At 53.8% G+C, this 11344-nt stretch overlaps 1 protein-coding gene across 1 annotated transcript in view; it reads left to right on the top strand.

Annotated features, from left to right (window-relative positions):
- LOC104402330 (keratin, type II cytoskeletal 80-like) overlaps nucleotides 1–9509 on the top strand; it is a 14192-nt gene extending 4683 nt beyond the window's left edge. The window contains exons 3-9 of the mRNA XM_010010180.1: nucleotides 4060–4120; nucleotides 5041–5136; nucleotides 7723–7887; nucleotides 8379–8504; nucleotides 8596–8816; nucleotides 9163–9218; nucleotides 9307–9509. Coding sequence (XP_010008482.1) covers nucleotides 4060–4120; nucleotides 5041–5136; nucleotides 7723–7887; nucleotides 8379–8504; nucleotides 8596–8816; nucleotides 9163–9218; nucleotides 9307–9509 — 928 coding nt within the window. The remainder of the gene's footprint in view (nucleotides 1–4059; nucleotides 4121–5040; nucleotides 5137–7722; nucleotides 7888–8378; nucleotides 8505–8595; nucleotides 8817–9162; nucleotides 9219–9306) is intronic.
- Nucleotides 9510–11344: the final 1835 nt, after the last annotated feature.

Raw genomic sequence — 11344 nt, forward strand, 5'->3', positions numbered from 1 at the left:
AGAAACACTCCCAGTGCCCTTCCCAGAGCGTTTAGCCCAAGGATTTAAAGCTCTTTGCAGACTTTGATTAAGCTCAACGTGCTGCAAGTGAGGGGAAGGACCAACACTTCCACTTTACAGATGTGTTCATGGAGACAGAGCAGTTAAACATCTTGAGTTCACAGATCCAGCTGCTGGTGGAGCAGGAATTGGAACTATTCCTTTAACTTTATGCTGAAATCCTTATGCTCAGCATCCTTCAAGAAATGATACTCTCACACCCAGGTGCCAAGAAATACCTAAATCCCTCATGGTGTCTGTCTGTCTGTCTGCTCTTCATTTGGACGTTGGTTTTGCTCCAAGACTTGGGCTCACTGCTGTGTGCTTTGCCGACTGGTACCAACCCTGAGCTTGGATCAAAGCCACAATATGGCTTGTGCCCTTTACTCCCTGCCCTAAAAAGGTTTAGACTTGGTCTTCCTTGCACTTCCCTAAGGAATTAAGTGCTCTGTGGCCCTGCAGTTATGAGACACTTCTTGTTTTATTCCCTGGAAAACCCAGACAGCAAAATGGTGGAGAAATGACAGATCAGGCACTTGTATCTCCTCTCACAGTTTGTACTCCTGTCTGTACTCGGGAATAGCCTTTGCCTGGCACTTCCTTATTTTTCAGCCTGATGTTTTAAGGCTAAAGGTGCTTACACAAACAGGCTGTGAGTCTGCCCCTTCCTTTTGATTTCCTTGCACAGTCACTGCCCAGCTGGACAACGGGATAAGACACGATAGGGATGCTCCATCCCTCCAAGTTAATAAAAGAGGCTGACTCAAGGAACAGAACCCAGTAGATAAGGATGCAGCACGTGCCGTATTAGACAGCAGAGAATCCACAACGGCTTATGGCTGGCCCAGCTATTGCTCTTGAGAAGAATTCCTGCTTTGTGGGACTAGGCAGCCCTGGGAAAACAGTGCTCAGGAATGACCCTGCTCCTCAAAGCACTTCCCCTTCAATTGTGGAGCCTTCCCTCTGGCTTCCTCCCCTGTGCGAGCTGCCAGACGTGACTTGAGCAGCAGAGAGGCAGAACCCACCCTCTCCCTAGGTGCTGTGACACCCAAAGCCAGTGCAGTGGGTACCTGTGACAGTGAGAACCCCCTGTGCTGCTCCCAGCGGGCAGTGTTCCACAGCAGAGAACTGCTGCTGCTGAGCTCCTCCAGGCAGGCGTCCAGCCCCAGCCCAGCCCAGCCCGGCCCTGTTGAGTCCTGCTCCCCAAGCCTCAGCCCAGTTGTTTTTCTGGAGCAAATGGTCTGCTTAAACCATGCAAATTTCGGAGGCTTCCAACTCCTCTGGAGGTGTCTTTTCCCAAGGGAAAGTTTTGGGGGGCGGGGGGAGGAAAAGCTCAATGACTCCACTGGGAAATGCAACTGGTGTTCTCAGCCAAGCTGTGGAGCTCCAGAAGGTACAGGCCATGCACATGGTGACCAGCCAACAGGCTCCTGCCCAACAGATTGCTTCAGATGTGAAAGGTGCCTCAGCTGCCTTCTCTCCCCAGGGACGGCTTTCCAAAGCCCACCCAGGATGTGTGCAGCCCCTTCTCAAACTAGGTTGCCACTGGCCAGCAATTCCACATGCAGAGAAGAACGCAGAGGGGACAGGAAAGTGGGCTGGAGGCTGGCACATCATCTCAAAACCTGCTTCTCTAGGGAGTCAAGCTAAAAGTCAGATACTGAATGTACCTGCATAGGGAAGAGTGCCCAGAGGTGCCCATCTGCACATGTGCGTGCTTCAGCTCAGCACACGTGTGATTTGCACATCCAAAGACCCACCTGAATGAGAAGCAGGGAACTGGTGCCTGTGCTGACCTCCTCTAGTGTGGCACTGGGGCATAGAGCCCTCAGAGGACCCATTTCTGAGACCATGGGGTTGTGCTGCTCAGATCTTGCCTCATGAAGACCAGACCACTCAACACCCCTCTAACTTCAACCTCTGCAGCTGGTTTCCAGCTACTTCCTGCCCCATTTCCTCATTCCACAAGAGGAAGACTGCCTTCATTTCATGCCACAAGGCTCAGATCCATCCCACCACTAGAGCTTCACCCTAAAGTAGTCTTGAAGGCACATGCAGAGAGGAGCACAGCCTGCCTGAGAGCTGGTTCACCCCTGGTTTTGCTTCCCTGCCCTACAGAAGGCCCTCAAGGTGCCCAGACGCCCGTCTCAAGTGCATGAATGGAGATGGGATGGATTTACTCCTTAATGCACGACTGCTTGAGGATTATATCTAAGGAGATAAATGCTGTAATGTGTTTGTGGAATGCTCCAGCCCCATGTGAGTCACAGTCCGGCCGCCAGGTCCCTCCGGAGCCATGTGGGGAGCGTGTTTGGCTGGCTGGACCTGCTCCCTTTCAGGCAGGAGTGATGTTTGTCCAACACACAGGATTATGTCAGAGCCCAGCAATGTGTGAGGCTGCTCCAGCAGGCTGGGACGCACCGGGATTGGGCTGAGCTGCGCTGAGGCTGAAGGGCGAGTGGCAGGCTGTAATTAAGCTGGGTACAGAGCTGCTGGCGGCACGGCTCACATTCCAGCTCAGAGCAGAGAAACCAGACAGGTAAATCTTGTTGGCCACGCTCCTGCCTTAGAAAAGCAGGCAAGAGAGAGGCTGAGTTTAACACCAGGGAACCTTTAACTCAAGAGGAACCTTAGAAGAGCCTAAGTGTAGAGCCTGTGACTGTCACATCCCCCCTGTCAAGGAAGCAACAGCTCCAGGGAGCTGGTTTTCCTGTTTCAGGTCAGCTCCTGAGCATGACTTACCCCCTGCCCTTTGCAAGGTGCACTGTGATGAGATTCCCTGTGCTGCATTCCCAACGCCTTCTCCTCTTTCTGCTCCTGGGCACAGCTCCTCTTTCTCTTCAAGGTTCATACAACAGTTTGAGAGGAACTGGAACTGAACCAGCAGACTACGGCTGTCATTCCATAGTCATTCCCGATTTTCTCACCATCTCTCTGTTAGGAGCTGCCATTTTACCTCATTCCCAAAGGACTCAGCTTTCTCCAGATCCATTTGGTGACACTGAGAACTTTAACTCACAGCCTGAAAAAGCCACATGCACATTAGGTTAACAGGAGCCTGAGGTCTCATGGAAGAGCTAGAACCTGCCCTGGCTTTGGCCAAAGAGCCAGCACTCCCCAAACGTATCCATGGGAGACACCAAACCCCATCACACTGCTCCTGCAAGGAAAATGAACCGACCTGGTCACACACCAGCCCCAAAGAGCCCCTGTGGCTTCCTGGGCAACACCAGCACCGGCCACATGCTCATCCCAACGCCACCAAGGGCTGGATATTCCCTAAGCTTCCTCATCCCTGCTGCTGGCCAGCAGGAAACGCACTTGCCCCTGGACTAGGTCTTTGCTGTCCTGGTCCTACCTTATCAAACCTGTTTTAAGCACCTGCGGGTTGGTTCCTGTGACGGATGTTTTGCCTTGAGGGCTCCTCCCTGTGCCATCCCAGTTTGTTCCCTTCTGCTCCATGGGCACTGTTTTCCATGAATTGCTTTGCCAGGCCCCGTGTTATTCACAAATCCAGCTCCATTCGGGATAAGTCATGACACCAGCCCCGTATTCCTGGAATTTTCACAAGGCATTTTCTCCCTTGAGAAGACTTTTGGGCCTGGGAAATGAAATGCTGAGGATTCCTGACAGAAACAGGAGGCAGCAGCTTAGGGTGAAAGATTGGGAGTCATTAGTCTGGGTTGCAGAGAGAATAACTCACCACAACCCACTCTCTGCCTCCTCTCTCTTTCTGTGGCAAATGTGAGGTTCTTTGCCCTCAAATTACCTTAGAATTAAAGCTGCCTCCTCTCTACTCTACTTGAAGGCTCCTCAGCCTTAAAGTGCTCGTGGTGTCACTACAGAGCAGCTTGTTCCCACACAAGGAGACATCTCTCCTTGCTGTCCAGTGCACACCAAGGAGGAGGGACATCACCAAAAGCTTTGCTACCAGCGCTTTTAGGGGCCAACAGGACAACCTGAAGCACCCCAAAGCTTTCACCATGTGCAATTTCTTCTTGTTTTTCCCACTCTCCTTAGATACGAGGATGAAATCCGCCTCTGCAGTGGCATGGAATACACCTTCATGGAGCTCAAAAAGGTCAGTGGCAGAAGCTTGTCATCTGGGCAGGCTTTACACCAGCTCTGTGTAGTCACTGAAGAGCCTGGGGAAGCGAGATGGTCCAGGCACAGCTACTAAGACAGTCTTTGTACTAAGTGTAACGACTACGTCTTTGTACCACAGATAGTTGGGGCAGTAGTAAGGTCTGAGGAGAGCAGCAGATGGTGAACACAGCATCTCCACAGGACAGGTCCAAGTGAGCCTGGGCCATTGTGGCTCCAGAAGAGCCCCACGGCTCTGGGTGGAAGCACTTGGGGGTCAGACCATGCCCATACCCAACCGCTGCACCCCAGGAGCTGCAGAGGCACCACGTCCCCTCCCTGCCATGTTTTCCCTCCAGGTGACATCACGGGTTGGGAAAGGCTGGGAATTGATAGATGTGTTTGCTTTTGTTCCCTGCTGCGTGGCCGCACCCTGCTGAAACATCCAGCCCCAGCAGGAGCTGCAGTGGCACATCAGCTAGAAAGGGAGGCTTTGTCCAAGCCTTCCCATGAGAGCTCAGATCCCAGGGGCAGGAGCAGAGGAAACGTTCCCCAGAGATGAGCAGTGTGGTTAATTGCAGGTTGTCCCTGGCACACTCCAGGCCAGGCAGGGCAGTTCTGGTGACTGTGTGGACAGCATCAGGGTTCTCAATAACCTGGGCTCTTTGTGGTGAACAAAAGCTGAGTGGTTGAGGACCAGCCCTGCCAGCTTCCTTCTCCACCCTGCCCCACTGGAGGCTTCCACCGAGCACCCACTCAGAGATACTGCAGAGGAAAAGGTCCACAAAGGAGCCTCCCTCCTTGTAGAGCAGGAGAGAGGGTTCACAAGGACCTGCCAACAAATACACAGGGGGAAAAGTGGGAAAGACCTTGCTCCAAACTCCAACTGTCCACTAATGCCCTTTCCTTATCCTGTAGGATTTAGATGTGAGCACCTTGCACAGAACGGAGCTGGAGGTTAAACTCAATGGGCTCCAAGAGCTGATGGATTTGAAGAAGACCATCTATGAGCAGGTAAAACCGCAACTGGGAGAGTGGCCGGGGATCACACAAGGTGTGTGGTGTTGCAGGCACTATTAGATGCTTAAGGCAGGGTCTTCATGAGCAAATCCCCTTCCCTTAAATAACCAGCTCCACTTCAAACGGCACCAGGATGTCCTCCTGCCCCAACAGCTCCAATAGCTCTCCCCTCAAACAGATGGAGCCCCATGTAACTCCTGAACTATCTTGGGGTCAGCTCCTAAACCCCACTGACAGCATCACCTCGTCCCAGGCCATGAGTGAGCTGAACACCCGAGAGGGCTCACACGAAGAGGACGAGCTGGGGTGAGCCTGGGGAGGTGCTGGCTGCTCTTCAGCACCAGCCAACACACTCCATGCCCCCTCCAAGGAGGAGCGTGCAGCCAGGTATGGTTTCACCAAGGGGGAAGGATACAGCCCTTCAGCACAAGGCAGAGGCTGCAGCCTGCCTCTATCTCCTCAAACAGGGAGAAGTGATTACAGCCACTTACTCAAAGCCTATAGAATGTGGCCAAGCAGGCTCAGCAGTGCTGGGAACACTCATAATTTGTCTAAGTTCTACCAATATAAACAATTCAGATGCTTGACAGAGGAAAATTCACATTCCATGTGTGGAAACTGAGGCACGGAGAGGCAGAGACCTGCACGGCAGCAGACCTGTCCCCCCTGCTTCCTGCCCTCTCCTCTCCACAGCTGGTTTTCAGGTCAGTCATTTGCTCTCCTGTGCCTGTTGATGTGCCTGACACCAACGTACAGCCACACACTGGAAGGGCAAATGAGGGAAGCTCTGCTCGGCAGCTTTGCCCACAGCATGTTGGTAGGAAGCAGGAGACAATCCCAGCCCCAATCCCCACTAACAAACCTCCAGGTTCTTTTCTTCTGCCCCTGGCAGAGGATGCCCAAGTATTTGCAACAAACGTGTATCTCCTCATACGCTATTAACCCGCTCCGGGATTAATAAAGAGGCTCAAGGCTTGAACCCCAGTGGGAAAAACCCCACCGATCATCCCGCTCTTGGGAAGAGTGATGGGGTATTTCCCTGTTATTCAGGAATCACCAAGTCAGGGTGCCCTTTGTTTCCCCAGCCAGGGGAAGGCAAGGTAAGCAAGGAATACAAATACTTCGGTAACAGATCAGAGCCCTCAGCACAAAAGGGAAGAACAAACCCATCGAGATGAAAGGGAAGAGCTGAGCAGGGAGCTACGCTTCTCCCTTTCAACACTGTGCACATCAGAAGCACTGCAGAGATAACAGTGACATCCCCGCCGGGAGCTGCCGGGTGACTGTGTCCACGCTCTGCTCAACATCAAGTCACGTCTTGCCTGGACACAAACCCCCCAGGAGTGCAGTTTACAGGCAGGGATTAAGGGTCCTTTCCAGGGTCACTGAGGGCAGTCTGCATTCAGCATTGTTTGGCTCCGAGTCAGCTATTAAGAGCAAATACCCCTGGCAGTGATGCTGCAGCTTGTGCATGCACATTCCTGTCTCCCCCGTGCTGGGCTGAGCTTCCCCAGAACATGAGGGAGTGGAATAGGTTTGCTGGTGATGGATGCGTTGAGAGCAGGGTCCTGTTTCCCCCCTCTCTAACTAGACACAAAGCAGACTCTAACACAAGTGGCGGGCACAGCCTCTCAGATACTCGAGCAGAACTCAGCGAAGGCATCTTGCAGCAGCACCAGCTGCACAGTGATTCACGCTGCCCCAGTTCTTGCCCAAGACATATGTGCCCACCATGGGAGCAGTGACAGACACTGCAGCACTATCATCCCTCTGCTCTGGGGAGACCCCACTTGCAGCACTGGCTGCGCTTCTGGTGTCCCTAGCATAAGAAGGACATGGAGCGGTTGGAGTAAGTCCAGAGGAGGCCACAAGCATCAGCAGGGGCTGGAGCAGCTCCCATACAAAGACAGGCTGAGAACATTGGGGTGTTCAGCTTGGAGAAGAGAAGCTGCGTGGAGACCTCAGAGCAGCTCCCAGGGTCTGAAGGGGATTACAAAGATGCTGCAGAGGGACTTTCATCAGGGACTGGAGTGATAGGACAAGGGGTGATGGGTTCAAACTGGAACAGGGAAAGTCCAGGTTGGCTCTAAGGCAGAAGCTCTTCCCTGTGAGGGTGCTGAGGCACTGGCACAGGGTGCCCAGAGAAGCTGTGGCTGCCCCATCCCTGGCAGTGTTCAAGGCCAGGTTGGACACGGGGGCTTGGAGCAACCTGCTCTAGTGGAAGATGTCCCTGCCCATGGCAGTGGGTTGGAACTGGAGGAGCTTTAACGCCCCTTCAACCCAACCCATTCCAGGATTCCATGATCCCATCAGTTCAATTAACCTGCCCTTCCTGCAGTACAGATGACTTATTTTGTCAGACTCTTAACAGGTTGTATCCAAAGATCCCAAAGCAACACTCAAGCCCAAGTCTGGCTTTTCTGGAGGAAGCAATTGCAGCTTCCAAACCCTGGAAATCTCCCCTCCTCCACACACATGGAGGATGCTCTCCCAGGCTACGCACCGCAGCTCAGCCAGGGTCCAGCTCTCTCCTGCTCGCTCTGTTTGGTATCTCAGCCCTGTTTTCTCTTTGCTATTCAGGAACTGGAGGAGCTGCTGACGGAAATCAAGGACATCTCTGTTGTCCTGGGAATTGACAACTCGTGCAAGCTTGACCTGAGCAGGATTGTGGAAGAAGTGAGGGCCCAGTATGAGGCTCTGGCTCTTCGGAGCTGGGAGGAGGCTGAAGCACTTACCAGGAGAAAGGTATTTGGGTCCTTATCTGATAGGTGCTGGGGAGGGGTGAGGAGAGAAGAGGGCGAGAGATCAGCCTCGAAACTACAGGAATCAGCAAGCTGTGGAGGGACAGACTAAACCTGGGATGGAGGGAGGGACATGGGGCTCACCCAGATCAACGCCTCCTAACTCGGCTGTGTAAATTAGTAGTTTCATTGCTCTGGGCTGCCCATACTCAGTGGGGAAAGGCAGGGACATCTCCCAGTGGCAGCTTGTCCCACCTAAGATGCAAATGACATTCCACTGATGCCTCCTCCAAACAAAGCAGGAATATGATTAACCCTAAGAGACAGTGTGTGTGACCTGGCCCAGCTCAGAACAGGAGAGGAGAATAGCCCCAAATCCTTCCCAGATGCTACTATTTTACCCCAGTTGGGTGCTTCTCCCTATGGGCAGTGGGAACCTTGCAGACCCCTTTGCTAGAGCAGAGGAGATAACCCCCCGTCTGGTGTCACCTGCAGCTGAACGAAGGCAGCAGCCAGTCAGGCATCTACGGGGGTCACCTCCTGGACAGCCGACGGCAGATCGCAGACCTGAACATACAGATCCAGAAGCTGAGGTCCTGCATCGTGTCCCAAAAGAGCCAGGTATGGGCTGGGCTGGGTGACAGAACTAGCACACAGGTCTGGAACTCCAACACAACTAACACTTCCCAACCCTTTCCCTTCACAAAACCAGTGCCTTTACTTAGAGGAGCATATCAAAGAAGCAGGAGAGCATGGTGAGATGGCCCTCAAGGATGCCAAAGCCAAACTGGTCAACCTAGAAGAAGCCCTACAGAAGAGCAAGGAGGACATGGCTCATCTGGTGAAAGAGTATCAGGAGCTGATGAACATCAAGCTAGCTCTGGATGTGGAGATCCTAACTTACAGGAAGCTGATGGAAGGGGAGGAGAGCAGGTGAGCTGGGCTTCCTTGTGCCCGAAGGGATGCACCCAAACACCAAAGGAGGAAGCAGCCATCCCAAGCTTTGAGTCTGGGATTGAAGGTTTGATTAAAGAAAGAGCAAATCCCAGCAGTCCCCATAGAGTTCAGCCCCATTCCTGGCCCTGAAGCTTTCCTTAGACCCCTCACATCAGAGGGTCCCAGCACCTCTCTACATGGTGCTTTGCCCAGATGCTGCTGAGCATTCACGAGCCAGCACTTGGCTCTACCCATGGGGCCCAGCTCACGGGGCCACATTCCCATCCTCTTTCTCTCTCTGGCACTGTTAATGTGTCCTCACACTGTGTCCTTGCGTTCACAGCATGGAGCAGCCAATACCCACAGTCATCAGCAGCGTCCACTCCAGACCAAAGCACCGTAAGTGGTTTTATCCCCACAGCTTGGGAAAGCAGAGGGGGAACGAAAGGTTTCTGACCTCCCCCCTCTCTTTTCCCCCGCGCTGCAGTTTCTGCCAGCACCCTGAGAAACTCCAAGCTCTTTGCCAGCAAAACAGGCAGCACCAACGGAGAGACGAAGCCAAACGGGGGCAGCACAAACGCGCCGCCCTCCAGAAGCCACAGTGACACCGCGGTGACACCAGAAGCAGACGCCTTCGGCAGCGGTGCCCAGGTAGAGCTCAGCTCCCTGCCCACCGAGGAGTGCTCCTAAGAGAACCAGAGCCCCCGGCAGGAGCACAAGAGCCACATTGAGGCCAAAGCACTTTCTCCTGAACTCAAGCCCCCAGCCGAGGGACAGGGGCTGAGAACCCCCTCCAGGCTGTCTCTATTGCCTTTCCAACACCCCAGTTCACATCTCTGTTACCAGGTTCATGCAGAAACCAAGCCAGGATTTGAAAGACTCCCCCATTCAGACACTCACACCGACATCCGCCTCTCCAGGTGTGTTATCCCAGGGGATTTGCACTCACAACCTTTGAGATGTGCCTATCGGACACTTGGCAGGAGGGGAAAGTATTATTACACCAGCTTGTAACCCAGCAGCCACCAGCCGAAGCATTTTACCAGTATTCCTAAATCCTTCTGCCTGCCCCATGGCTGGTACAATAAACACTGAGTGTCACACGCAACACATTGCACTGTTGGTTTGCTCTGGATTTCTTCCTACAGCCCACTTGAAACTGCAGTTCCTTCCCAGCTGCAGGTCTCAACTGAGGGCTCCAGCTAAACTCTGGAGCAAAATCATAGTATCATGGACTGGTTTGGGTTGAAGGGACCTTAAAGCTCCTCCAGTTCCAACCCACTGCCCCGGGCAGGGACACCTTCAACTAGAGCAGGTTGCTCCAAGCACCTGTGTCAAACCTGGCCTTGAACACTGCCAGGGCTGGGGCAGCCACATGTGCCAGCGCCTCAGCACCCTCCCAGGGAAGAGCTTCTGCCTCAGAGCTCATCTCAATCTCCCCTCTGGCAGGTTAAAGCCATTCCCCTTGTCCTGTCCCTGCATCCCTTGTCCAAAGCCCCTCTCCAGGTTTCCTGGAGCCCCTTTAGGCACTAGAGCTGCTCTAAGGTCTTCCCGGAGTCTTCTCTTCTGGCTGAACCAGACGAGTGAAGCCGAAATTGCTCCCCAGGTGATTAGTTCCACATCCCCAAGAAATGCCCTGGACTGGAGGGGCAGAGCCAGCAGCCACGGCTTTGGGGAGCTCACCACGGTTCTGCTCCCACCACAGGGGCTTTGAATCCCAGAGTAGCTCCAGGATGCTTCAGGACATGAAGGGTTATTGCACAGGCCACCACTCTCTCACCACCATGCACAAAGCTTCCTCTCGCTGAACTCCCCCTGCACCTCTGCAAAGGGGAACTTCCCTGCAGCTGGGGCCCAAATCCATCCTGGGAAACCACAGTTCCACACAGCCCCTCATGTCGGAGGTGCCCTTCCAGGGCACATGGGTTTTCCTGGTGCTCAGAAACACTTTCATTTAAGGGACTTTTTAAGGCTAAGAAAGTTGAGGTTGTTCAGCCCTGAGAAGGAAAGCTGCTGGAGACCTCAGAGCAGCTTCCAGGGTCTGAAGGGGATTACAAGGATGCTGCAGAGGGACCTTCATCAGGGACTGGAGCAATAGGACAAGGGGTGATGGGTTCAAACTGAAACAGGGGAAGTTCAGGTTAGCTCTAAGGCAGAAGAAGTTAGGTGCTGAGGCTCTGGCACAGGGTGCCCAGAGAAGCTGTGGCTGCCCCATCCCTGGCAGTGTTCAAGGCCAGGTTGGACACAGGGGCTTGGAGCAACCTGCTCTAGTGGAAGGTGTCCCTGCCCGGGGCAGGGGCTGGAGCTGGAGGAGCTTTAAGGTCCTTTCCAACCCAAACCATTCCACGATTCTGCGACTCGTGGAAGATCCAAAACACACGAAGCCCTCAGAGGTGCTTGAGGACCCAGGACGGGGAGTGTCTCTGCTGTTTGCTTCCCACCCCAGAGAAACCCTGCGCCTCCAGGGTCCGCTCAAAGGGCCGGGGAAGGGGAGGGGAGGCCGCTCCAGGCCGGCAGAAAGAGCC

The sequence above is a fragment of the Nestor notabilis genome, unplaced genomic scaffold (assembly GCF_000696875.1).
Source record: "Nestor notabilis isolate BGI_N333 unplaced genomic scaffold, ASM69687v1 scaffold29032, whole genome shotgun sequence".
Lineage (NCBI taxonomy): Eukaryota > Metazoa > Chordata > Aves > Psittaciformes > Psittacidae > Nestor > Nestor notabilis.